This window comes from Podarcis cretensis (genome assembly GCF_951804945.1).
Source record: "Podarcis cretensis genome assembly, chromosome: 16".
Classification (NCBI taxonomy): Eukaryota; Metazoa; Chordata; class Lepidosauria; order Squamata; family Lacertidae; genus Podarcis; species Podarcis cretensis.
Genome location: NC_137186.1, coordinates 10,774,510 through 10,801,580, shown reverse-complemented (window position 1 = coordinate 10,801,580; position 27,071 = coordinate 10,774,510). Strand labels below are relative to the sequence as shown.

Sequence of the window (27,071 nt, the reverse complement as noted above, 5' to 3'; positions counted from 1 at the left end):
TCTTCCCTAAACGGGGCTGCCTTCAGATGTCTTCTAAAAGTCTGGTAGTTGTTGTTCTCTTTAACATCTGGTGGGAAGGTGTTCCACAGGGCGGGTGCCACTACCGAGAAGGCCCTCTGCCTGGTTCCCTGTAACTTGGCTTCTCACAATGAGGGAACCGCCTGAAGGCCCTCGGCACTGGACCTCAGTGTCCGGGCAGAAGGATGGGGGTGGAGACGTTCCTTCAGGTATACTGGACCAAGGCCGTTTAGGGCTTTAAAGGTCAGCACCAACACTCTGAATTGTGCTCAGAAACGTACTAGGAGCCAATGTAGGTCTTTCAAGACCGGTGTTATATGGTCTCGGCGGCCACTCCCAGTCACCAGTCTGGCTGTCGCGTTCTGGATTAGTTGTAGATGGACCAGTAGTCTGATTCAGTGTAAGGCATCTTCCTGTGGTCTTTTCCTCTTATGCTTAACTCTGTGACAAGGTTCTTTGCTGCTCAGACTGGCAGCCAACCCCCCCCCCCCAAAAAAAAACCAGGCAAGCTGTTAATCCATCCAGGGGCCAAATCGTCGCCAACGGCTGTAACATTCCTTTCCATAGCAGCTGTCCAAATTAAGTGCTAACGGTATTCCTGGTTTTAGATATATATAGTTAATCTGTTTGTACTCAAAGTTCTGCGCAGTATCTGCCCCGACTTCTGTGCCAGGGAGTGGAATCCAAAGATGTTCCAGGTGGACTCTTTATCAGACACCGCACACACCTTTGGGAGGTCTGGTCTGGGGCGGGTGGCGAGGCTGTGAATATGGACCCTCTCCTGCTGCCCAGAAGGAGACCACAGAACCCCCAGTAGATGCAAAGGCTTCTGTGTGCTTGAACGGAGACAGTGTGCTCAATCCATTCTTGTAAATAAATATCGGGCTGGAAGGCTGCAAGCTGGAGGCCCCCTTTCCCCAGGATTTGCAGTGCCTTCCATAAGCACACAAGGACAGCCTGCTGGACCAGGCCAAGGGCCCATCTACTCCATCTAGGACCAGGCCGACCACGACCAGAGCACTCTGCCCACTTGCGACTCCCTGCAACGGGCACCTGGAGGCAGAATGCATCTGACAGTAGAGGTAGAATGTAGCCGTCATGGCTAGTAGCCTTTTCCTCCAAGAATTTGTCCTCTTAAAGCCATCCAAGGGATGCGGGTGGCGCTGTGGGTTAAACCACAGAGCCTAGGACTTGCCGATCAGAAGGTCGGCGGTTCGAATCCCCGCGACGGGGTGAGCTCCCGTTGCTCGGTCCCTGCTCCTGCCAACCTAGCAGTTCGAAAGCACGTCAAAGTGCAAGTAGAGAAATAGGTACTGCTCCGGCGGGAAGGTAAACGGCGTTTCCATGCGCTGCTCTGGTTCGCCAGAAGCGGCTTAGTCATGCTGGCCACATGACCCGGAAGCTGTACGCTGGCTCCCTCGGACAATAAAGCGAGATGAGCACCGCAACCCCAGAGTTGGTCACGACTGGACCTAATGGTCAGGGGTCCCTTTACCTTTTTTAAAGCCATCCAAGCTGGTGGCCATTGATGCCTCTTGTGGGAGTGAGTTCCACAGTTTAACAAAGAAAAAGTTCCTTTTATCTGTTCCAACATTAAGCTTCATTGGATGCTGTGGTGTAGCATGGGTTTCTAGTGCCCGGGGCAGCGTGTGTGGGAGGGAGGGAAACGGAGGCATTCAATGGCCCCGAAGCTGCAGAGATAAGAAAAGAAGAGTTGTTCCATTGTCTGGAGAGGTCAGTTCCTGGTTTGCACAGAGAAGCCGTTTTGAACGGAGCTCAGCGATGCAAGCATGCAGCTATGTTGAAGCAGCACCGGGTGTCAAAATTTTGCGCCCCTAAGAATTTTTCACCTGGGGAAGCTGTCCCTCTAGCCCCCAAGCTACGCCCCACCACTGATCCATGAGTTCTACCGTTATAAGAGAGGGAGAAAAACTTTTCCCTATCCAATTTCTCCATGCATAATTTTTATAAACTTCTGTCATGTCACCTCTGACACACCTTTTCTCTAAACTAAGAAGTCCCAAACACTGCAACCTTTCAGTCCATCGCCTTGGTAATTTTAATTTCGCTTCCCTGAACCTTTCCCAGCTAAACAATATCCTTTCTGGAGTGAGGCAGCAGGCAGCATACTGAGTTGGAGAGAGGCAGGGCTCAGCAGCAGCAAAGTTGACCCAGTGCAAACTCACCAGCAGAACTAGACTCCCTGCCAATACATTCCCACTGCGCTGACCTCCCTGCTACACCCATCTCCATCCTGGTATTATTCTGCAGTGACTCAGTTACATGGAGGTTGGGTGAGTGGGCCAGTCCTGCCACATTGTCTGCTGCGGCTGCAAATGAAAGAGACATTCAGCTAGACACTCTCAAGGCAACATACCCTGCCTTTAAATTATAATAATTCCAATCATAAAAACAACACACACACACACACACACACACACACACACGAGATTGCATTGCAGTGGATAATGTTTTGACGCAGGAACAAGCTGGATGGTTGCATTTTGTTCTGGAAATGCAGTAAATTATCCTGATGTGAAAGGAGGGTAGAGAAATCAAGGTAGATGGGAAGAACAGACCCTCCAAATGTCCCTATTTTCCAGGGACATCCCTGATTTAGAGAAGCCTTCCCGTTTTTTTTATTTGATCCTGGAATGTCCCTCTTTTCCTTAGGACATCCCTATTTTAAGTGGAGAAATGTTGGAGGGTATGGAGGCAATCCTGTACAGTGGTACCTCAGGTTACATACACTTCAGGTTACATACGCTTCAGGTTACAGACTCCGCTAACCCAGAAATAGTACCTCGGGATAAGAACTTTGCTTCAGAATGAGAACAGAAATCGTGCTCTGCGGGACAGCGGCAGCAGGAGGCCCCATTAGCTAAAGTGGTGCTTCAGGTTAAGAGCAGTTTCAGGTTAAGAACAGACCTCCGGAAAGAATTAAGTACTTAACCCGAGGTACCACTGTACAGGGAAGGATTTTTTAAATGTTTAATGTTTTATTATGTTTTTATATATGTTGGAAGCTGCCTAGAGTGGCTGGGGCAACTCAGGAAGATATGTGGGGTATAAATAGTAAAATCATCATTATCGAATGGGACGTCCCTATTTTTATAGGAGAAATGTTGGAGGGTGTGGAATAAAATCCTAAAGTCAAGAAGACCTTACGTTTAGGTGGAGGGTTGGGAAAGGTTGAAACTCATCTAGCCTGCCACCTTGTGTGGAGATCAGGAGTTGCGCTTGGCCCTAAAAGCCTAGCATCTTTTCCTGAGCCAAACTTGCCCGCTGCCCTGCAGAACATTTGGAAATTGTCTGTGGCCTTCTTGGCTCGCATAGACAGCTGCCTCTTACCATTGGTTGGTACTGACTGCACTGACTGGCAGCAGCTCTCCAGGGTATTAGAAAGGGAGTCTCTTCCAGCCCTACCTAGAGATACCGGGACTCAAACCCAGGATCTTGTTCACACAGAGCAGAGATCTCACCACCGAGCTATGGCTCTTACCTTAAAACAGGCATAGGCAAATTCGGCCCTCCAGATGTTTTGAGACTACAATTCCCATCACCCCTGACCACTGGTCCTGTTAGCTAGGGATGATGGGAGATGCAGTCCCAAAACATCTGGGTTTGCCTATGCCTGCCTTAAATAGACCAGTAAGGTTCCAGTCCTCATGGTTCTCAGTTGGTTGGAGCATGGTGCTGATAACGTCAAGGTTGCAGGTTCAAGTCCAAATGGGACAGCTGCATATTCCTGCATTTCGGGGGTGTTGAACGAGATGATCCCAACTCTACAAAGCCACTTCCGCCCTGCCAAAGGTGGTGGTGTTGCAAGCTTCACGCCCACACCACACACGTGGTGCCTGGCACTCAGACTCTGCATGATTGAGGGAATCCCCGGCCGCGTCACCCGCTGGACAGCCAATCGGCTGGCTCGGGGGGCATGGCCTGCCCTATTTATCGCTGGCGCAGCCGGGGATCTCCCTCTTTTGCCGCCTGCCAGCTGTTCCTGCTTTTCCCACCCTCCCGCCTTTTAAGGTTTTTGTTCCTTGACCTTGCTCTGGACCTTGGTTGGTCGCCGTTGAGGAGCCTGGTAGGAATTTTTCCACGTGGCAAATTGGCACCAGCCACTTGGTTTTTCGCCTGCCTCGTAGCAAATCATCACAACTTTCTTGGTATTGGCGGTTAGGCATTGGTATGGTATTGTTATGTAGATGGGAAGAGGGGAGGAAGAGCCATCACCTGCCCCACATATTGAAGGGTAGTCCAATAAAGGATTCCAGGGGGCATGGCCCTGTCCTAAGCCTAGGGAGCTGAGGACCTAAGGCACGCCCCCTGTCACTGACCCCAGGGGAGTTCCTAGTTGATGTGCATCAGCAGGGCTCCCCCTACTGGTGGTTAACTCTTCTCGGTCTTCAAGCGGACGGGCTGAAGTCGGATATACAGTGGTACCTCGGGTTAAGTACAGTGGTGCCTCGCAAGACGAAAAGAATCCGTTCCGCGAGTCTCTTCGTCTTGTGGTTTTTTCGTCTTGCGAAGCAAGCCCATTAGCGGCTTAGCGGATTAGCACTATTAGCGGTTTAGGGGCTTAGCGGATCAGCTGATAAGCGGCTTAGCGGATCAGCTGTTAAGCGGCTTAGCGGATCAGCTGTTAAGCGGCTTAGCGGATCAGCTGATAAGCGGCTTAGTGGATCAGCTGTTAAGCGGCTTAGCGGATCAGCTGTTAAGCGGCTTAGCGGCTTAGCGGATCAGCTTATAAGCGGCTTAGCGGCTTAGAAAAAGGGGGGGGGAGGGAAAAAAACCAGCAGGAACTTGCAAGACATTTTCGTCTTGCGAAGCAAGCCCATAGGAAATTCGTTTTGCGAAGCACCTCCAAAACGGAAAACCCTTTCGTCTAGCGGGTTTTCTGTCTTGCGAGGCATTCGTCTTGCGGGGCACCACTGTACTTAATTCATTCTGGAGGTCCGTTCTTAACCTGAAACTGTTCTTTACCTGAAGCACCACTTTAGCAAATGGGGCCTCCTGCTGCTTCCGTGCCCCCGGAGCACGATTTCTGTTCTCATCCTGAAGCAAAGTTCTTAACCTGAAGTACTATTTCTGGGTGAGTGGAGTCTGTAACCTGAAGCGTATGTAACCCAAGCTACCACTGTAGTCAGTTAGGACCAGTGCCTAAGCCAATACCATTCATCACCTGTAACCAACAAAGTTGTGGCCTTATTTAGCCCATTAACCTTAATAATTGTGTCATGTGTCTTTATTTCCACTGGGGGGGGGGGACGAGAACTCGCCACGCAATTCTATGATTCTATGAATCAGGCCTTTGGTCCATCTAGGTCAGTATTGTCTACACTGACTGGCAGCAGCTCTCTCCAGGGTTTCAAGCAGCCCTGTGTGAAACTGCCACCGGGGACTGAACCTCGGACGTTCTGGATACAAAGCAGATGTTCCCCCCACTGAGCTACAAACGCGCATCAGACAGGCAGAGGGAGAAAGTGCCACAACTCTTTTTCTTCTGTGACGGACAGCCAGTTCTGCCAATGCTTGACCTTTGCTCTCCCGCTGCTCCTCCCCTAGTACTTGACCTCCTGTCGGTGACAGAGCCCAGGCATATGGCCAATGTGGCCGAGAAGATCCGCACGGAGCTGCTGACCGTCCGTGACCTCTACCTGCTCTCCACCTTCCGCCTGCCCCCCAAGCAAGGCGGCGTGTTGTTTGGGCTCTACTACAAGAAAGACAACAGCCGCTGGCTTGAAGCCACGGTGGTGGGCAAAACCAACAAAGGTGAGTGAGAGCGAGGAGACCTAGGATCTGAACCCGCCACCCTGTCCAGGTGCCAGGGGGAAAGAAAAGGGCCCGGAATGTCTCAGGCCCCACCTGCACCGAGCATTTAAAGCAGCATTTGCCACTTTAAACAGCCACGGCTCCCCTCCTGCAAAGACCTCTGGGAACTGTAGTTTGTTAAAGGCGCTGGGAATCCCCCTGTTCCCCTCTGATTCCTGGAGTTGCCTGGGAAGAGAGATTGAGCGATAAGCCGCTCTGAGAATTGTAGGAGGGGGGTCTCCTAAAAACTCTTAGCACCTATAACAAACTACAATTCCCAGGTTGGTTGGGTTTTTTAAAGAAAATTGCAAGCTGATTCCTAACTGTTGCTCCAGCTGGGGGGGGGGGGGAAGTCCTGAGTTTAAGTACAGTGGTACCTCGTTTTACGAACAGTCCTGTTAACGAACTACAGTGGTACCTCGGGTTAAGAACTTAATTCATTCCGGATGTCCGTTCTTAACCTGAAACTGTTCTTAACCTGAAGCACCACTTTAGCTAATGGGGCCTCCTGCTGCTGCCGTGCCGCCAGAGCACGATTTCTGTTCTCATCCTGAAGCAAAATTCTTAACCCGAGGTAATATTTCTGGGTTAGCGGAGTCTGTAACCTGAAGCGTCTGTAACCCGAGGTACCACTGTATTTGCTTTACGAACTCTGAAAAAACAGAAGTAGTGTTCCAGTTTAAGAACTTTACCTCGGTCTAAGAACGGAAGCCGAAAAGTGGAAGGGCACCGGCAGCAGGAGGCCTCATTAGGGAAAATGCGCCTCAGTTTCAGAACGGATTTGGTTTAAGAACGGACTTCAGGAACGGATTAAGTTCGTAAACCGAGGTACCACTGTAATAAGTTAACTTCGACCTGAAAGAAATGCATCTCCTGACCCAACTTTGTTTTACCAACCTTTTTTCTCAGTAAATAAAACTTTTATTGTTCGATCAACCCCTGCCTGAGACTCCCGGGAATGAAGTCCCACCCCCCACGAGACCCCCTAAAAGATAGCCTGCGGTAAATTGTAGAAATTTGTTTAATCGGTGTGCCACGAGTCCACTATATTTAATTGGGGACAGTTATCGGGGTGAGTCCATTTACATGTCTAAGGAGCTGGCCATCACAACTATAGCATTTGCAGTTGTACCTTGGAAGTGGAACGGAATCCGTGTGTGGAAGTCCGTTTGACTTCCAAAATGTTCGGAACCGAAGCGCGGCTTCTGATTGGCTGCAGGAAACTCCTGCAGCCAATCGGAAGCCCCGTCGGACGTTCGGCTTCCAAAAATAGTTTGCAAACTGGAACAGTCACTTCTGGGTTTGCGGCGTTCGGGAGCCAAAACATTCGAGAACTAAGCTGTTTGAAAACCAAGGTGTGACCATACACAGCTTTGAACATCATGCCCATCCCTTCTCTCTCTCTTTCTCTCCCCCCAGTCCACCTCCGATACCTGCGGGCCGACGGGAAGGTGCATTCGGTGAACCTGCAGAACACCAACTTGGTCGATGGGCGCAGCCACACCGCCCTCTTGCGGATGAGTGGCCTGCAAGGTGGCCGCCTCTCGATGGAGCTTTACGTGGACTGCAAGCTAGTGGACTCCAGCGCCGGGCAGCCCGAGATGGCGCCCCTCGACCCGGAGCAGGTGGAGGCAGTGGAGGTTCGGACGGGACAGAAAGGCTACCTCCGCTCGCAGGTAAGGGAGGAAAAGAAAAGCCCAGCTGCCGCTGACATTCTGTCACCCTTTAGTGTCACCAAGGGAGTGATTGAGTGATTTGATTGATTGGGTGGTTCACAGAAAAGATCACAATATACAAAATTAATATTAAAAACAATAACCCAATAACACACACCCATTATTATTAATTTTTACATAAATGGTGTTCGTTGTTGTACTGCTATAATATGCTGTTTGGGTAAGGTGACTAAAGCTCCAATTAAGGCTTAGAATAAAACCAAACACTTTTTACTTTAGATGTCATCAATACAGTGGCACCTCAGGTTACATATGCTTCAAGTTACATACGCTTAGGTTACAGACTCTGCTAACCCAGAAATAGTGCTTCAGGTTAAGAACTTTGCTTCAGGATGAGAACAGAAATCGTGCTCTAGCGGCGCGGCAGCAGCAGGAGGCCCCATTAGCTAAAATAGTGCTTCAGGTTAAGAACAGTTTCAGGTTAAGTACGGACCTCCAGAACGAATTAAGTACTTAACCTGAGGTATTATGATAGTTTGCCTTTTATATAATACACTGATTTCTCTGATACTTTTCAATGTACAAATGGGATGGGAAGTGAAGGGTGGGGCTATGCAAATGAAAGGGAGGGGCAATACAGAAAGGGGCCATCTTGGTTTGCAAGATCTCTAGGGAGAGTGTGATGATCAGGGCTGACAACTTGGATTATAAAGAACCACTTGGGGAAATCTCTGTGTCGTCTGCTTTGTCAACCCACTACTTAATTGGGGGGGCAGCTAAGCCCCTCACACATAATCACATGACATGATGCACCATTAGAATGGTAATGTCCAACGGCTTGGGGGGCCCCAGCCCCCTCAAATATTTTATTAGGCGTTGGCTCCTGTGGTGCCGATTTAATTCTCACCATGCCCATAGGATCTTTAAGAGCTGACCTTTCTGTTTCCTCCATAAGACAATGGCTGAAGCTTCTTATTACGTCATGAAGCTGATTTATGTTAACAAAGAAAATTTCAGCCTTCCTCTCTTACAGCACTCCCTCATTTTATTATTAGATTATTATTTTTTATTAAATTAGTATACCACCCTATACCTGTATATCTCAGGTCGGTTCACAGCATAAAATTACAATATAAAAACCACAAAGCACATAATAAAAACTAGAACAAAGCACATAATAAAAACTAGAACAAAGCACATAATAAAAACTAGAACAAAAACCAAGCCAATAATCCACCCCTCCCTTTCCACAACACATTTAAAAATGCATCTGATATCTATCAGCCAAAGGCCTTGTTGTAGAGGAACATTTTCTCCTAATGATGTATAATGAAGGCTCTAGGTGAGCCTCCCTGGAGAGATAATTCCACAAACGAGGAGCCACCACAGAAAAGACCCAATCTTGTGTTGCAACGTTCCGTATCTCACATGGAGGAAACACACAAAGAAGGACCTCAGAGGAAGATCTCAGGGTCCAGGTTGGTTCATTTGGAGACAGTCCTTGAGGTATTGAGGTCCTGAGCCATTTATCTGTACAGCAACCTTGTGAGGTAGGGTTGGGTGAGATAAGTTGACTGGGAAAAGCCAGGCTTCCTCAACCTCGGCCCTCCAGATGTTTTGGGCCTACAAATCCCATGATCCCTAGCTAGTAGGACCAGTGGTCAGGGAGGATGGGAATTGTAGTCTCAAAACATCTGGAGGGCCGAGGTTGAGGAAGCCTGGGGCAAATCAGTATCTGGCCCTCATAAGTCTTTCCCAAGCCACACCCCTGCACCCTCCTCTAATGTTTTTGCCAGGCTGGAATGTGTCCTTGAATTCCTCATGATGCCTCTAGCCTGCCCGGAAGAAGAATTTGAGAGGGGTGTTTGCAATAACCAGCCTACTATACAAAGGGAGGGGCATTGCATTCATTGCTCCTCCCACTTTTGCTTCTGGCTCCACCCACCACCTGCATGTGGCCCCTGGAAGGCGAATGTGGCCCTTGAACTTTACTAGTCTCACTTGCCCCCATTTAGGGGATTGCAACCTAGGCGTACTGACACTGCTCCTCACCCCCATTTCCATCTTAGGGTTTCTTGGAATCCCTGAAGCTGATCCTGGGAGGCTCAATGAGCCGCGTGGGAGCCTTAAGCGAATGCCCCTTCCAGGGGGATGAATCCATGCAGAACACAGGTAAGGATTTCTTCGGCTTTTTATTTGCTCGGCCAGAGCGGGATATTCCATTCACGTTCAGGATCTGGGCTCAGGGTCCTGTGGAGCAGGACTATGGCCGCATTCTCACAACACGTTTAAAGCCATGTCAGACCGCTTTAACCCCAAAGGATTCTGGGAGCTGCCGTTTGTTCAGGGTGCTAAGAGTTGTAAAGAAACCCACCCCGAGCTACAATTCCCAGAGTGGTTTAACAGTCAATCAAATCTCACAGAGAACTCTGGGAGTTGTAGTTCGGGGCTGGGAGGGATAGGAGGGGTTTCCTAACAACTTTTGGGATCTTTGACACACTACAGGTCCCATAATATTTTTGGGGAAGCCAGGACTGCTTAAATTGGGATGAGAGCTTTTTAAATAGATGCTGTGAATGTGGCCTCTGAGTTACAGTGGAACCTCGGTTGTCAAACGCTTCGGAAGCCAAACACTTCAGAAGCCAAATGCCGACGACCCAGAAGTGAATGCTTCCATTTTCGAACATGCCTCAAAAGTCGAACGGCTTCTGAGGCGCGTTTCTCCATTTTTTGGAAAGGAATTTGCTGACTGGCAATTGCGCCTCGGTTGTTGAACATTTCGGAAGTTGAACAGTCTTCCAAAATGGATTACATTCGACAGCGGAGAATCCACTGTATTCTGATAGCAGAGGTCCACATCCCCGTTTTGAGTCCACCGGCAACTGACAGTGCCTTATTGAACTTCTTCAAGTCCTTACATAGCATCTTATTTCTGTTTTCTTTTCCTTTTCAGTATCCAACGTGATCAATTCCCTCTTTGGTGAGTCTGATGACTGCTCCTTTCTTACATCCCCCTCATTCATGTGTGTCTCAGAACAAATCTTGTCATCTTAAGCGCAGGCTTTTTCCTCAGTTGCAGAGCTTGTTGGGTGGTGAGGGCAATGATGTTCTTGGTTCAAGCATCTTAAGTCTTAAGGCATGGGTAGGCAAACTAAGGCCCAGGGGCCGGATCCAGCCCAATCGCCTTCTCAATCCGGCCCGTGGACAGTCCGAGAATCAGCGTGTTTTTACATGAGTAGAATGTGTCCTTTTATTTAAAATGCATCTCTGGGTTATTTGTGGGGCATAGGAAATCGTTCTCCCCCCCTCCCACAAAAAAATATAGTCCGGCCCCCCACAAGGTCTGAGGGACAGTGGACCGGCCCCCTGCTGAAAAAGCTTGCTGACCCCTGTGAGTTGTTACTAGCAGTACATAAAGCCCTTAACAGCTTGGGACCAGTTTACCTGCGAGAGATAGCTTTCCACCAAATGTTCCCATTTGACAACTTTGATCTGTGGAACTGGTTCTGTTACACGTGCCACATAATACTCATTCTGCATTTGTAAGAGGTCAATCTTTTAGCTTGGCAACACCTGAACTTTGGCAGCACCTGAACTGTTGACATCAGGCAGACACCTTTCCAATACACTTTTCGGTGCCTGCTAAAAATACCATTTTTTAGGCAAGCCAACCTAGACCTGTAGAACATCGGCATATGTTTTGACCTGGCTTTTTAGCTTATCGACGATCTTAATTATTTTTCAAATGTTTTAAACGGTTGCTTTCTCACTGATAATTTCAGCGTTTCTTTCAGCATTTGTAAAACACCTTCTGAGGTGGTTTTTCTTGTACATAAATAAATTTTCCATAAAAATAAATAAGTCGAGGCACTTGACTTTCCCCCATTGTTGTGACAGGGGAGCAAACCAGGGCCCTCGTGAAACAACTCACCCTTTTCAACCAGATCTTGATGGAACTTCAGGAGGATATGAGAGACCAGGTGAGAGGGGGACAATAAGTCCAGGTAAGGTCAACCTGGGGAGGGGTATACAACTTTGCAAAAAAATAATAATATCTCAACCACTTTCATGTCTGTATTTTCACCTTTTGAAATATGGCAACCCTACACTGAAAACTTTTTATATTCGGTCAGAGTCAAAGAATACATCTTTTCAAAATAGCTACTGTTATGTACTGAAGTTCTCACCCTGGGCCAGCAGGGGGATACTGTAGATAGTTTTCACTCAGGTCCGTATATGCAAATAAGGAATTGAAAGTGACGTTCAGTGATTGGATAGTTACAGAAAGTTGTTACTGTTGCTTTGTAGTTGAGCTCTATATAAGCAGGTTGGCTGAACCCTTCAGTTCAGTTCTGTTCTGGCCTGTGAATAAACAAGAACTGTCTGAAGAATCTCTGTGTTGTCTGATATGTTCACCTACAACTTAACAGCTACCCAATTTCTTATTTTTAACTTTTTAAATATATTTTTTTGTATTGTTTGGTTTGCTGCGCAATTGTTGCAAACTACTCTGCTGCCCCATTTCCTTGTCCATCGCTCCAGCGCCCCATCTGCGGTGCACTCCATTGCACACACAGTGATGTGTCTCTGTTCTTCCCAGGTGAAGGAGATGTCTTTGATCCGCAACACCATCATGGAATGTCAGGTGTGCGGTGAGTGCCGAGGGAGGGGACTGGGTGGGAAAGACGGAATAACGTGAAATTGGGTGCTTTCCTGGACTGTGAGGCAAGCACCGTTCATGATTATATGTTGGGCTTTAAGTTATGTGAAATTCCCAGCACTAAATACTTAAAGAGACCCCTTGAGTCGATTGCCACATTTAGCAACATCGATAAAATCTATTACCTGCTGTCTGGCTTGGACAAACTGGTTATATTTAACACAGTGAAGTTTGTGCTAAAAGCTCTCAGCTCAGGAAAGCCCTAAAATCCTGTCTTGCACACAGAGTTGTCTGTCATTTGTGTATATCTATGAAGTGTTTTATAATGTTTTAAACATATGTGCTATAATCAGTGCTTCTTTTCCTAACAAAAATGTTTAGAGGTGCAGTGGTGCCTGGCAAGACGAAATTAATCCGTTCCGCGAGTCTCTTCGTCTTGCGGTTTTTTCGTCTTGCGAAGCACGGCTATTAGCGGCTTAGCGGATTAGAAAAAGGGGGGGGGGGAAAGGAAAAGAACTCGCAAGAACTCGCAAGACCATAGGGAAATTCGTCTTGCGAAGCACCTCAAAAGACGGAAAACTCTTTCGTCTAGCGAGTTTTTCGTCTTGCAAGGCATTCGTCTTGCGGGGCACCACAGTACTCTCATTTTGACTCAAGGAAATCACCATTTTATAGTTCAAATCCCTAAATGTTAATTATTGGGGACACGCTAACAATTAATTTTAATTTTTATATTTAGAGCCTTGTTATATTCATATTGTCCTTTGTATTTCTGATATTTTTATGATCTGTGATATTGTGTGTGTGATGCTGGTCTGTGACCGTATTAATAAATTAACAATTAACAATAACAATAGTTCAAATCGGGGGAAATGAATACAGTAAATGGACAAAAGTACAAAGATTCACAAAATGGTTAGAGGTATGCGTCCCCCCAGGAAAAAAAGAAGCACTGGCTATAATATGTTTTTGAGATGTGTCTGTTTTTGTTTGGTCTTGGCTATAACCTGTAATTTGGTTGACCAATAAAATCTGATGATGATGATACGCACTCAAGCTTGATTTCGTCAGTCATCCTAGCACAGCCTTCTGGGGTGGGTGGGTCACTTGCCCTATTATTATTATTATTATTATTATTATTATTACCACCATGCCCATCTGCCTGGGTTGCCCCAGCCACTGTGGGCAGCTTCCAACATATATAAAAACATAATGAAACATCAAACATAAAAAAAATCCCTATACAGGGCTGCCTTCAGATATTTTCTAAAGGTTGTTTATTTACTTATTTCCTTGGCTCGGGGGGTTGAATAACACCATACCCTCCAACAATTCTCTGATGAAAATAGGGACGTCCTAGGGGAAAGTGGGACATTCTGGGATCAAATCAGAAACCGGGACGGCTTCTGTAAATCCCGGACTGTCCCTGGAAAATAGGGGCACTTGGAGGGTCTCCAATAGGACTGGAATTCAGGCCCTGAGCAAATGCCCAACCCTTGATGCAGGTTCTGGTTGTCAGCATCCTTCCCCTTATTATTCCTTTGCTCCAGTATTCAGTGACTTGACCCCTCGCTGCCATCATTTCCCTTCCTCCCCACGGCAGGCTTTCACGAACACCGCTCCCGCTGCAACCCAAATCCTTGCTTCAGCGGCGTCGACTGCATGGAGACCTACGAGTACCCGGGCTACCGTTGCGGACCTTGTCCGCCAGGCTTTGAAGGCAACGGCACCCACTGCGCCGACATCAACGAGGTAAGCACAGTGGTTTTAGCGTCATTCAGCTAGGAATTTGGCCGTCCTGAGGCTGAGGTTTAGCTGCCAGCCAGATTCATCATCCTCTGAGCTGGAGTCAACACAGTCGTGTTCAGATCTCTGTGACCTCGCAGTTTCCAGCTCGATGCCAAATCAGATTTGTCATTCTTTGGCAAAGAGTTTTATTCCACCACAAACTCTTAGGCTGATTTACAGATGATCTTGGCTAATGGTCCCACCCCGCTTTCATAAGGTCAAGTGTTTCTTTTGTTCGGTTTCTTTCCTTGGGCAATAACTCTGAATGATTTTTGCCTGCTGTTAACTCTTCTATTATTATTTTTTGTTGTTGAATAATTCCCCCCCCCATTTTTTTATTGGTTTTCCAAATTTATAATAAACACAAAAAGAAAACATACAACAAACAAACAAACATATATCTTAACTGTTAGAATCCCACTTTAAATAACATTGTTAGGTGACTTCCTCAGATCCCCCCTAACTGTGTTTCCATAATACTCATTTTAGTGGTTTTCCAATATCCACTTTCAAATTAAATTAACTTGTTCCATTAACATCTTTCTTTCTTTTCATAATGCTCTCAATCCATAATGTTAAACAATCAATCTATTTTACTCCTAGGCCAATTTGGTACTTACAAGTAGTTCTACTTAATTTATGTTTGAGTATCTAGCCAAATAGTCCTTAAATTTCTTCCTTTCTTCTTGATGTTCCTCTTCCTTCCAATCACAGATTCTTTCGCTCAGGTCAGCCAGCTCCAAAAAATCCATCATCTTCATCTGCCATTCCTTAATTTTTATTGGATTCCAAGAAAACAAAACAGAGGAACTTCTAGTAAACACACCTAATGGAATCTTGCTACCGACACAGCAATGTAAATCTTTATTACGGTCATAGACCAGCATTAACGCTACCAACACAGAGTCACAGCAAATGATGACATTATCTTGGAATAATTGCCAGTTTTGTGTGATTATTATGCATCAGTATAACCCGTCGAAAGCAAGTTGTGGGTATTGGAAGGGCCTGAGAATTTTGTAAAACCTAATAAACAAAGTGATTATTTTTAAAAAATGAGATAGGCAGGTAGCATGGTGTTGAGGGTTGGCGCCAATTTGAAGATGAAGGACTCACAACCGAGGTCTCCTGTTGTCCACAGTGTGCCCATGCCAACCCCTGTTTCCCTGGATCCAAATGTCTCAACACGGCACCCGGTTTCCGCTGCGAACCCTGCCCGCCCGGCTACAAGGGGAACCTCATATCTGGAGTAGGGGCAGACTATGCCAAAGCCAGCAAACAGGTGAGGAATTATTTTTTTTGGGGGGGGGTGTTTCTTTTATATAAAACCAAGATTGCCCATGCGGTTATATTCCTTTGCCCCAGGCACATGGTGGAACTGGCACCATTACTGGTGCTGCATAATGCTCGTTCCCCATTTGTAAGAAACCAACCTTTTCAGGTAGCAGCATCTACATTTGGGAACTTCCTGTCCATTGACACCAAAGAGGGGCATTTGCCGCATTCTTTTCTGCTAAAAAAGTTTTGGCTTAGGGACTTGCCAATCAGAAGGTCAGCAGTTCGAATCCTCGCAACGGGGTGAGCTCCCGTTGCCCGGTCCCTGCTCCTGCCAACCTAGCAGTTCGAAAGCACGTCAAAGTGCAAGGAGATAAATAGGTACCGCTCCGGCGGGAAGGTAAATGGCGTTTCCGTGTGCTGCTCTGGTTCGCCAGAAGCGGCTTAGTCATGCTGGCCACATGACCCGGAAGTTGTACGCTGGCTCCATCGGCCAATAAAGCAAGATGAGCGCCGCAACTCCAAAGTCGGTCACGACTGGACTTAATGATCAGGGGTACCTTTACCTTTACCTTTTATCCAGACACGTACAATGTTGTCACGTTTATATCTTCTTGTTCATTTTAATTATCTTTCAAGTGCATTTTTAGCTGTGTTTCAACGATCATTTCATTGTTTTATTCTTTTTGTAAACCAACATGTGCTGTTAGCTATTACAACCACAATCGATTTATCGATCACCTTCTAAGCCACCATCTCAAGGTGATTTCCACATAAGGCAATTTAAAACAGTTAAAAAGGCAAAAACAACAGACGCGTTTAAAATTGGACTAAAACCGTTGCAAGTGGACGCTTGTGGGCGATCGAGCAATATATAAATTTTGTGCAATAAATCAATAACGAATAGATGAATAAGCAAACGTTCCAATAAATAACAACTCGAGAGGGGTCTTTATTTCTTTATGTATTGCATTTATATATCAAAACGATCTCTCTCCTCTCTCCAGACTTGCACAGACATTGACGAATGCAACGATGGGAACAATGGCGGATGTGACCCCAACGCCATCTGCACCAATACAGTGGTGAGTCTGTCTAGGGTGAAGAAGTGGGGTCCTCCATGTGGAAACAGGGACTGAAGAGGCTACGGTTACTTGCCCCGGCTGCCCTTATGCTACTGGGACCGGTTCAGGTTCTTGTATTGATTTGTAAGGCCCCGAACAATTAGGATCCACGATACCTCAAGGACCACCTGATCCTTTATTTCCCTGCCCAATCAGGGAGCTGTTTGGGGGAGCCACTGCTAGGGGTCCACCATGTTAGGGGTCTCCCATGCCTCGTATAAACGTCCACACGCTCCAACACTTTGAGGCCAAAACCTGGACGCTGTCTTCCCAGTTGCCACCTCCTCATGTTTTAATCACAAGAGCACGGCAGCCATTTTGGTTCTTGCGCTCTCGCACGATTTCATGCTGTGGTTTCCCCTCCTGAAAAAAAGCACTTTTGGGAGCACGGTGCCCCAAAATGCATGTTTTTGGGTGCCGCACGAAGGTTGTGGCCACACAAAAAGCATTTTTCTGGGGTTGGGGGAGGAATCATGCCACAAAGTCACACGAGATCAAGGCAACCAAAATGGCCGCCATTCTCTCACGGTAAAAAAATGGGATGCCCCGGTTTTTCCGTGACACTTGGAGGCATGCACATCTTGTATCCACCAGATCTGTGCATTCAGGAGTGTGGGTCCGATTTTGCGCAGTTCCCTTCCAGCTGAAGTCAAACAGTCCCCTTCCCTGTTGAACTTCCGGCTGAGCAGGTCTTGTGAGGCGTGAGGCCAAGGGAGAGCCCTGAGAGCATTGGAGCCAACTCCTAGGGGCCGAGGTCCCTTCGCTCCCTCCCCATAAAATATTTGAGGGGGCTGGGCTACCCCCAAAGTTGATGGGCATTGTTATTCAAATAGTGTGTGTGTGCCAAATTGATTATGCAAATGGAGGGTTGCCGGAGGGGGGAGAGGCCACATTTGGCCCCTGGGCTCAGAGTTCCTCACCCCTGCTGTAAGGTAAACTATTGATTATCCCTCATATTGGAGGGTGAGAAAGAGTGGCTTGCCTAAGGCTGCTTAAGTGAGTTTGTGGGACTGGCTCTGAAGAACCTTTTGTTCCTGTTTGAACTACAGTGGTACCTTGGGTTAAGAACTTAATTCGTTCTGGAGGTCCGTTCTTAACCTGAAACTGTTCTTAACCTGAAGCACCACTTTAGCTAATGGGGCCTCCTGCTGCCGCCGCGCCTCCGGAGCACAATTTCTGTTCTCATCCTGAAGCAAAGTTCTTAACCCGAGGTACTATTTCTGGGTTAGCGGAGTCTGTAATGTGAATCGTATGTAACCTGAAGCATCTGTAACCCGAGGTACCACTGTAGTCCTTTAAAACCATGAGGACTGGAATCTTGGTTTCTTTTTGGGTGCAGGACCAGTCAGTGGGAGAGCACCCTCCTTGCATGCAGGTCCCAGGTTCAATCCCCAACATATCCAGGTAGGGCTGGGGATATCTGCCCCTCTTGCTTGGAATCCTGGACAGCTGCTGCCAGTCAGTGTTGACACTACTGAGTTAGATGGACCAACAGCGTCCCACATTTCTGCAAAAAATATAACACACAAAAAACCCATTTCCTTTTTGTTTTGTTTCCCTTGGTAGGGATCCTACAAATGTGGGCCTTGCAAGTCTGGTTTTGTGGGGAACCAGAATGGCAGCTGCACCCCACAGAAGACCTGCCAGAGCCCCAGCCACAACCCCTGCGACATCAACGGATACTGCCTCTTCGAACGCAACGGAGACGTTTCCTGCGCGGTGAGTCCTTTTGAGGCAAAATTGGGTCGAATGCATTTAGGGTTGCCATATTGTTGAGCTTTTTTTGCCAAATTTGAAAATGATGTTTGTGAGCTATCTCCAAAAACACATTTCTTGCGATTTCCCTGGACACTGCTTCCTAATGCAGTATTCTGCATATGGCAACTCTACATAAATTTAAAGAAAGATTACCAGATGTCCCCGTTTCCCAGGGACAGTCCCTGGATTTACAAATCAGTCCCCATACAAAATCCATTGGAGTTGAAAAGTGTCCCCGGATTCATTGAAAAAAAATCTGGTAACCTTAATTTTAATTTAAAGTGCTATGATGCTAGTTTAAATAGCCAAAGAATTCTGGGAAATATAGTTCGTTACATGAGCTGAGAGTTGTTAGGAGGTCCCTATTCCCCTTGTTGTTGTTGTTTAGTCGTTTAGTCGTGTCCGACTCTTCGTGACCCCATGGACCAGAGAACGCCAGGCACTCCTGTCCTCCACTGCCCCCCGCAGCTTGGTCAGACTCATGCTGGTAACCTCGAAAACACTATCCAACCAGCTCGTCCTCTGTCGCCCCCTTCTCCTTGTGCCCTCCATCTTTCCCAACATCAGGGTCTTCTCCAGGGAGTCTTCTCTTCTCATGAGGTGGCCAAAGTACTGGAGCCTCAGCTTCACAATCTGTCCTTCCAGTGAGCACTCAGGGCTGATTTCCTTCAGAATGGAGAGGTTTGATCTTCTTGCAGTCCATGGGACTCTCAAGAGTCTCCTCCAGCACCATAATTCAAAAGCATCAATTCTTCGGCCATCAGCCTTCTTTATGGTCCAGCTCTCACTTCCATACATCACTACTGGGAAAACCATAGCTTTAACTATACGGACCTTTGTTGGCAAGGTGATGTCTCTACTTCTCAAGATGCTGTCTAGGCCTGTCATTGCCCTTCTCCCATGAAGCAGGCGTCTTTTAATTTCGTGGCTGCTGTCACCATCTGCAGTGATCATGGAGCCCAAGAAAGTAAAATCTCTCACTGCCTCCATTTCTTCCCCTTCTATTTGCCAGGAGGTGATGGGACCAGTAGCCATGATCTTCGTTTTTTTGATGTTGAGCTTCAGACCATATTTTGCACTCTCCTCTTTCACCCTCAATAAAAGGTTCTTTAATTCCTCCTCACTTTCTGCCATCAAGGTTGTGTCATCTGCATATCTGAGGTTGTTGATATTTCTTCCGGCAATCTTAATTCCGGCTAGGGATTCATCCAGCCCAGCCTTTCGCATGATGAATTCTGCATATAAGTTAAATAAGCAGGGAGACAAAATGCAGCCTTATCGTACTCCTTTCCCCTTACAGAACTACAAATACCAGTGTTCCCTGAGAAGAAGAATTGTGTGTTAAACCACTATGGGAATTGTAGCTCAGTGGAGGGAATAGGGGTCTCCCTACAACTCATAGCAACCTTAACAAACTGCACCTCCCAGAATCCTCTGCGGGAAGCCATGGCAGTTCAAAGGGTCATCCTAGTACTTTAAATGTATGGTGTGGACTTGCAAGTTGCTCCTTCTTTCCACTGGCTCTGGCGCCACCTACTGTTGGCCTTCCATCTTGCCCACCATTGCAAAGTGGCCGAGAGACTTCTCTCGCACAACACAAATCAATCTGCCTCCTTTTCCCCAGCTCTGCAGTGTCTTTTTTTTTTGAGTCGGAACTGATCCTGCGTTCGTACAAATTTCATTCTACACCTTGCAGTCATGGGCATCTACAGGGTTTCCCCCGGGGGGGGGGGGGCAGGGTGTGTGGCAAAGTAAAAAACAGAAAAGGGGGAGCAGGCTAATTGTTTCTACCCCACCTCCAAATTAGAAGAGTCCGTATATTTTATTTATCTACTTATTTACTGCAGTTATATCCCACCATTTCTCCATGGGGTTCAAGGGGGCAGGTATACTTCTCCTCCCCCTATTTATCTTCACAACAACCCTGTGAGGTAGGTTAGGCTGGGAGTGAGTAATAATGATGATAATGATAATGATAATGATAATGATAATGATAATGATAATGATGATGATAATAATAATAATAATAATAATAATAATTTATTTATACCCCACCCATCTGGCTGGGCTTCCCCAGCCACTCTGGGTGGCTTCCAACAAAATATTAGAATACAGTAATGCATCAAACATTAAAAGCTTCCTTAAACAGGGCTGCCTTCAGATGTCTTCTAAAAGTCTGGTAGTTGTTCTCTTTAACATCTGCTGGGAGGGCGTTCCACAGGGCGGGTGCCACTACCGAGAAGGCCCTCTGCCTGGTTCCCTGTTACTTGGCTTCTCGCAGTGAGGGAACCACCAGAAGGCCCTTGGCGCTGGACCTCAGTGTCCGGGTAGAACGATGGGGGTGGAGACGCTCCTTCAGGTATGCTGGACCGAGGCCGTTTAGGGCTTTAAAGGTCAGCACCAATACTTGGAATTGTGCTCGGAAACGTATTGGGAGCCAACGTAGGTCTTTCAAGACCGGTGTTATGTGGTCTTGGCGGCTGCTCCCAGTCACCAGTCTAGCTGCTGCATTCTGGATTAGTTGTAGTTTCTGGGTCACCCAATGAGGTCACCCACATCCAATGAGCTTCATGGCCTGGTAGGGGTTTCCCAGGTCCTAATCTTGCACTCTAACCACTGCACCACACTGCCTTTCTGGCTTGTTCCTCAGGTTCTACGATTGCTAGAAGCTAGCTCTTCTTTTTAACGAAGGTTGAAATCGACAGGGGGGGGGGGAAATGTCCCCATGCCCCCAACTTGCAGATTGTCGGGGACATGGGGGCTGATACCTGCTGTTGCAAAAATATTGTTTCCTCTTTGCCTTCCCAGTGCAGCGTGGGTTGGGCCGGGAACGGCAATGTGTGCGGACGAGACACAGACATCGATGGCTACCCAGACGAGCCTTTGCCCTGCATTGATAACAACAAGCATTGCTCCAAGGTAAGATGTGGCGGCAGCAGGAACAAAAGGGCCTATCAATGGCTACTAGCCACGTTGGCTATACTCTGCCTCCACAGTCTGAGAGAGTAATGCTTCTGAATACCAGTTCCTGGAAACCACAGGAGGGGCGAATGCTGTTATATGTGTCTTAAAGGTAAAGGACCCCTGACCATTAGGTCCACTTGCGGACGACTCTGGGGTTGCGGCGCTCATCTCACTTTATTGGCCGAGGGAGCCAGCGTACAGCTTCCGGGCCAGGGGGCCAGCATGACTATGCCGCTTCTGGCAAACCAGAGCAGCGCACGGAAACGCCGTTTACCTTCCTGCCGGAGTGGTACCTATTTCTCTACTTGCACTTTGACGTGCTTTCGAACTGCTAGGTTGGGAGGAGCTGGGACCGAGCAACGGGAGCTCACCCTGTCGCGAGGATTCAAACCGGCGACCTTCTGATTGGCAAGTCCTAGGCTCTGTGGTTTAACCCACAGCGCCACCCACGCCCCATATATATGTGTGTCTTATATATATATATTTAATCAAAGTATTTCTCTCCTGACATATCTTCCTATATACATAAAAATGTAAGCCTGTCGTCATGTAGCTGCTGTTGGAGAATTAAATGTGAGATAAGATGGCGCCCGGCACGCTTCCCCTGTGCCGATGGACGCCTGTGCCGATAGAAAAAACTTGAGCTCTCTTAGCAGAGTCCTTAGCAGAGTCCTTAGCAGCGGTAGGAAGTGTTGCCTTGTGTGTGGATGATAAATCAGACTGAATGCAGGCTTCTTGCTAATCTCCAACAGCCTTTAATGAGAAGAAAAACATCATAAATCAGCCCGGCGAGAGAGCGGACATCCTTTCGTCTCTCAGCCAAAAACGAAAGGAAACTCACACACAAAGAAAGATTCCCGTATGTGAATATAACCACGCCTCAGAATGTGAGACGTCACACAGAACTGTTTAACCCTGTAAGTTCTGATTCTCCTCACATTAAAACCCCATTTAAATCATCCCTTTGTTCAGAAACATAAGGACTGAAATCATAGAATTATATTTTAAGGGAAAAGCTGCAGCTCAGGGGTAGAGTTTGTGCTCTGTATGCAGAATGTGGCAGGTTTGTTCCCCGGCATCTCCACCAAGGACTGGGGAAAAGGTATGTTGGAAACCCTGAACAGTTGCAGCCGGTTAGGGATTTCTTCTGACTTGTCCCACCCTCCACCTTGCCCCTTTTCACGCAGGACAACTGCCGGCTTACGCCGAACTCGGGTCAAGAGGATGCTGACAACGATGGCATCGGGGACCAGTGTGACGATGATGCGGATGGCGACGGGATCAAGAACGTGGAGGTAGGCCCAAGCGCAACTTCCCACTCAGGCTGGATGTATCGGACAAGAGCGAGGGTAGGGGACCTTTTTTAGGCCAAGGGCCACATTATACTTGTGGGCAATCTCCCAGGGGCCGCTTACCAAGCTGGGTGCAGCCAGAGACACACTCCATCCTTCCATCTAGGCAAGCACAAGGTATTATCCCAGTCCAAGTACTTGTTCCAACTAGGTAGAACCATAGGGGATGGTCGGGGTATAAATAATAAATTATTATTATATTATAATAATTATTATAGTGCAGAGGAAGGCTGGTGAAGGGTGTGGCCTGGGAAAAGGGGTGTGGCTGGGTCAGAGGACCATGGGTCAGATAGAGAGGGCATTTGGGCCCTTGGCCTGAGGCGTCCCATCCCTAGAAGCATTAAGGATATAGGCTCTAAGACCTTCTTATCCCATATACAACGCTCAACCTATTTCTAGCCCCTTTGCAAAGAACAGACCACACACTGCAAAGTATGTGTAAAACGCTTTACTTACAGATTCAAGGTCTCAGTCATGCTTTGTTCCATGCAGCAGCAAGATAACGCTGGCAAAATGCTCTTGGGTAGAAAATGCAGAATATAGTTTCAAAGATATGTTGCAAACTTGGGAGCGAGCTCACACATGTCTGTCTTGGTAGATTGCACAATGAGAGGTAGAGAGAGAGAGAGGAAGTAGAAAGTCTCCGTCTCCAGAGGAGTCTATCTAGCAATGCAACTCTGTGGTTGTTTACCCACTTCATGCACTAACTAACAGCTGCGCACAGTTATGTTTGACTGCAACCTCCCACAAAAGGAACATCATGAAACGGGGCAGAAGAACCAGCATTGCAATCAGAAAGGCTAAGGCAATATTCCCCATGTCTGAATTCACCTTTTTCTCTCTCTTGTGCCCTGGTCATAGGACAACTGCCGTCTCTTCCCCAATAAAGACCAGCAGAATTCAGACACGGATTCCTTTGGGGATGCTTGTGATAACTGCCCCAATGTACCCAACAATGACCAAAAGGACACAGACGGCAACGGGGAGGGGGACGCTTGCGACAATGACATTGACGGCGACGGTGAGTGGAAGGGTCAAATCGTGGTAGAATTTGTATAGCTGGCTTTGTCATACAGGTTGAGCCGGCACCCAGCAAAGCTAAGGACAAACGGATGAGTCTTCTTTCCATACCATGCCCATTTTTTGCATGAATTCAGTCATAGTTCTGTCCTGTCCTGTTTTCTGAGGTTTAAGAAATATGGAAGCCCTCCCCAAAAGGGGAAATAACACTTATTTATTTCCTTCAGGTCTTTGTACACCACCCTTTAGCCCAGAAAGGATCTCCTAAAGTGGTTTCCAAAGATCAATATTAAGATTGCAATCTAAGAAAACGCACAGCATGTGAGGAAAAGGGAATGGGAGGGAGGAGGAAAGGCCAAGCCCAGGCACAGGTTTTTTCAGGTTATGGTTTTTATAACACATTTAATATGTCTGATCTGAGAAAACAAATTTAACAACCAGTACAGAAGCATGACGACACATGCTCTAAGGATGTTTGGTTTTTTTAATTAAAAAAAAAAAGCTATTGGGAAGCAATTCAACTTAATTAATTGTACCCTGGAGAGCTGCTGCCTATCAGTGTAGACAATACTAAGCTAGATGGACTCAGTTTAAGGCACGTTCCTGTGCTCCTATGAAACAGCCCCCTTTCCCCTCTCCCCTTCTGTAGGAATTCCCAATGGGCTTGACAATTGCCCCAAAGTGCCCAACCCGCTGCAGACGGATCGCGACGAAGACGGCGTGGGAGATGCCTGTGACAGTTGTCCTGAGATCAGTAACCCTACTCAGGTATGAGCGTTGTAACATCCTACAGTTCCCAGGATCCTCAGGCAGTGATGTCCAAACTATTTTCAAAGATGGCCAGATTTGACGGTGAAGGAACGTGAGGGCCAACCAAACGGCCGACCAAAGTTGTTAACCTTTTTTTAGGATTGAAGTTGTTGAGGGTTTTTTTAAAGGATTTTTACCGTAGGAAATAAACTGCCACAGGGGCCGGATTAAACTGACCGGCAGGCCGGATTGGGCACCCTAAACGGACTTTGGACATGCCTGCAGTTTAGGGGAAGCCATGGCGATTAAAATGACACCATCATGCTTTAAATGTGCGGTGAAGATGAGAAGGGCGTTTGCGTGTGACTCCAGCGATGCTCGTTTGCTTACTCACCTGAGGCCATGCTCTCTTTCAGACAGATGCGGACAGCGACCTGGTGGGTGACGTCTGCGACACGAACGTGGACAGGTGAGGAAAAAGCAAAACGAAAACCCAAACCTAAAACCCGCGAAAATGCATGATCTCAGAATCTATAGGGATATTGTCTGTTTGTCCTTCTGTGTATTCAGATACCTGTTAAGATATCATTACCAAATTTGGCATGATGGCCCCTGATACCAAGGAGCAGGTTTGGGTCAATGTTTGGACCCCATTTTGAATCAATTTGGTATTTTGAATTCACTGCTATTTTCCCAGTGCTATTTTTCCAGAAAAAGAGATGCCTCGGCCCAGTATACCTGAAGGAACATCTCCACCCCTGTTGTTCAATCCATCTCCAATGGCCTTCTGGCGGTTCCCTCCCTGCGAGAAGTGAGGTTGCAGGGAACCAGGCACAGGGGCTTATTGGTAGTGGCACCTGCCCTCAGATGTCAAGGAAATAAATAACTGTACAACTGAAGGCAGCACCGAAGATTTTAATGTTCTATGATTCTCTATATACTGGAAGGCCGCTCAGAGTGGCTGGCGCAACTTAGTCAGATGGACAGGGTACAAATAATAAAATTGTTGTTGTTGTTCAGTGATGGCGACGGTCACCAGGACACGAAAGACAACTGTGCAGAGATCCCCAACAGCTCCCAGCTCGATTCAGACAATGACGGGCTGGGAGACGAGTGTGACAATGACGACGACAACGATGGGATCCCCGATTATGTGCCCCCGGGCCCTGACAACTGCCGTCTCGTCCCTAATCCCAACCAGAAGGATTCTGATGGTGAGCACGGGATAGATTAAAGTGGAATCCGCCCAGAATTATTTACGTCAATGGCACCAGCCACAAAATGGCTGACGCGACATGGGGGGGGGGGGTATGGCACGACACAAAATGGATGCCCTGCTATGTGGCGTAGCGCAAAATGGCTGCCGCACCTCGGAGAGCAAAAAAAGAGACAGGACCACAAAATTGTGAGGGGATGTTGCCTCCATTCAGTACATGAAAAGGCACCTACATCCACCACCTCTGGTCTCGCTCGCAGAAAGAAGCTCTCCTCTGTACACAACAGAGACAACATCTGTTTTGAGACAATGTTTACAGAGACCTTTTTGAGGCACCATAGGAGGGGGAGTGTGTCACACTGGGGTCCCCAGACTGCCCCCTTCTCAAAGAGTAGTGCCTTGAAGGGAGCACACAGAATTGCAGATGAAATTGGACTTATTGGACCTGTGGATGTTGCTGGACTCCAGCTCCCATCAGCCCCGGCCAGCAGGGCGAACAGTCAGGGATGACGGGAGTTGTAGTGACGTCTACAGAGACACAGGTTCACCACCCATCTCAGATCCTACCTCACAGGGTTGTTGTGAGGATTGAAACAGAATATCAGGGAGGGGGAGAACATTATACGCTACCCCAGACTAAGATCATTGCTCACTTCCCCACTCAGATCATGAACACCACAACCAAAGCAGGCCAGAGGTTGCAGGTCTCCAGCTCCTTCAGCCATCGGGGTTAATGGGAACTGGAGTCCAGCAACATCTGGGGCGATCCAGGCTCCCCACTCCTCTCCTAGACCAGTCATGCCCCAACCAATCAGGAATCCCATATCCAATGCACTTAAAAGTAAAGGGACCCCTGACCATTAGGTCCAGTTGTGGCCGACTCTGGGGTTGTGGTGCTCATCTCGCTTTATTGGCCAAGGAAGCCGGCGTACAGCTTCCAGGTCATGTGGCCAGCATGACTAAGCCGCTTCTGGCGAACCAGAGCAGCGCACGGAAACGCCGTTTACCTTCCCACCGGAGCGGTACCTATTTATCTACTTGCACTTTGATGTGCTTTCGAACTGCTAGGTGGGCAGGAGCAGGGACCGAGCAATGGGAGCGCTCACCCCGTCGCTCGGATTCAAACCGCCGACCTTCTGATCGGCAAGTCCTAGGCTTTGTGGTTTAACCCACAGCGCCACCCGCGTCTCTTATCCAATGCACTTACAGGGGTATAAAGCAGGGATGGGGAACCCCTGGCCCTCCAGATGTTGTTGGACGCCAACTCCCATCAGCCCCAGCCAGCATGACCAGTGTTCAGGAATGATGGGAGATGTAGTCCATCTGGAGGACCACACTTCCCCCACGCCTGATAGGTATGAATATGGCAAAACATCTTCCAACGTGCTTTAGTGGCTGGGCCTTCACCATCTTTTGCCCTTTGCACAGGCAATGGAGTAGGGGATGTGTGCGAGGAGGACTTTGACAACGACACGGTGGCTGACCCGCTGGATGTCTGCCCGGAGAGCTCCGAGGTGACGCTGACCGACTTCCGCGCGTACCAGACGGTCATCTTGGATCCTGAGGGCGACGCCCAGATAGATCCCAATTGGGTGGTTCTCAATCAGGTACGGCAAGGGAGCCGGGAAGATGCTGCAGGCTTTGGAGGTGAAATAA

General features: G+C 47.7%; 1 protein-coding gene across 2 annotated transcripts in view; it reads left to right on the top strand.

The window, feature by feature from the left end:
- The window catches only part of THBS3 (thrombospondin 3), a 50,772-nt gene that overhangs the window by 14,209 nt on the left and 9,492 nt on the right, over positions 1 to 27,071 (top strand). For both annotated transcript variants that reach the window (XM_079957971.1, XM_079957970.1), the window contains exons 2-18: positions 5,587 to 5,793; positions 7,252 to 7,508; positions 9,578 to 9,680; positions 10,462 to 10,488; positions 11,406 to 11,488; positions 12,109 to 12,160; positions 13,772 to 13,920; positions 15,098 to 15,238; positions 16,239 to 16,316; positions 17,922 to 18,074; positions 20,922 to 21,032; positions 22,265 to 22,372; positions 23,291 to 23,450; positions 24,099 to 24,217; positions 24,616 to 24,668; positions 25,220 to 25,413; positions 26,844 to 27,022. In XM_079957971.1, coding sequence (XP_079814097.1) covers positions 5,622 to 5,793; positions 7,252 to 7,508; positions 9,578 to 9,680; positions 10,462 to 10,488; positions 11,406 to 11,488; positions 12,109 to 12,160; positions 13,772 to 13,920; positions 15,098 to 15,238; positions 16,239 to 16,316; positions 17,922 to 18,074; positions 20,922 to 21,032; positions 22,265 to 22,372; positions 23,291 to 23,450; positions 24,099 to 24,217; positions 24,616 to 24,668; positions 25,220 to 25,413; positions 26,844 to 27,022 — 2,139 coding nt within the window. In that variant the 5' untranslated portion in view covers positions 5,587 to 5,621. The remainder of the gene's footprint in view (positions 1 to 5,586; positions 5,794 to 7,251; positions 7,509 to 9,577; positions 9,681 to 10,461; positions 10,489 to 11,405; positions 11,489 to 12,108; positions 12,161 to 13,771; positions 13,921 to 15,097; positions 15,239 to 16,238; positions 16,317 to 17,921; positions 18,075 to 20,921; positions 21,033 to 22,264; positions 22,373 to 23,290; positions 23,451 to 24,098; positions 24,218 to 24,615; positions 24,669 to 25,219; positions 25,414 to 26,843; positions 27,023 to 27,071) is intronic.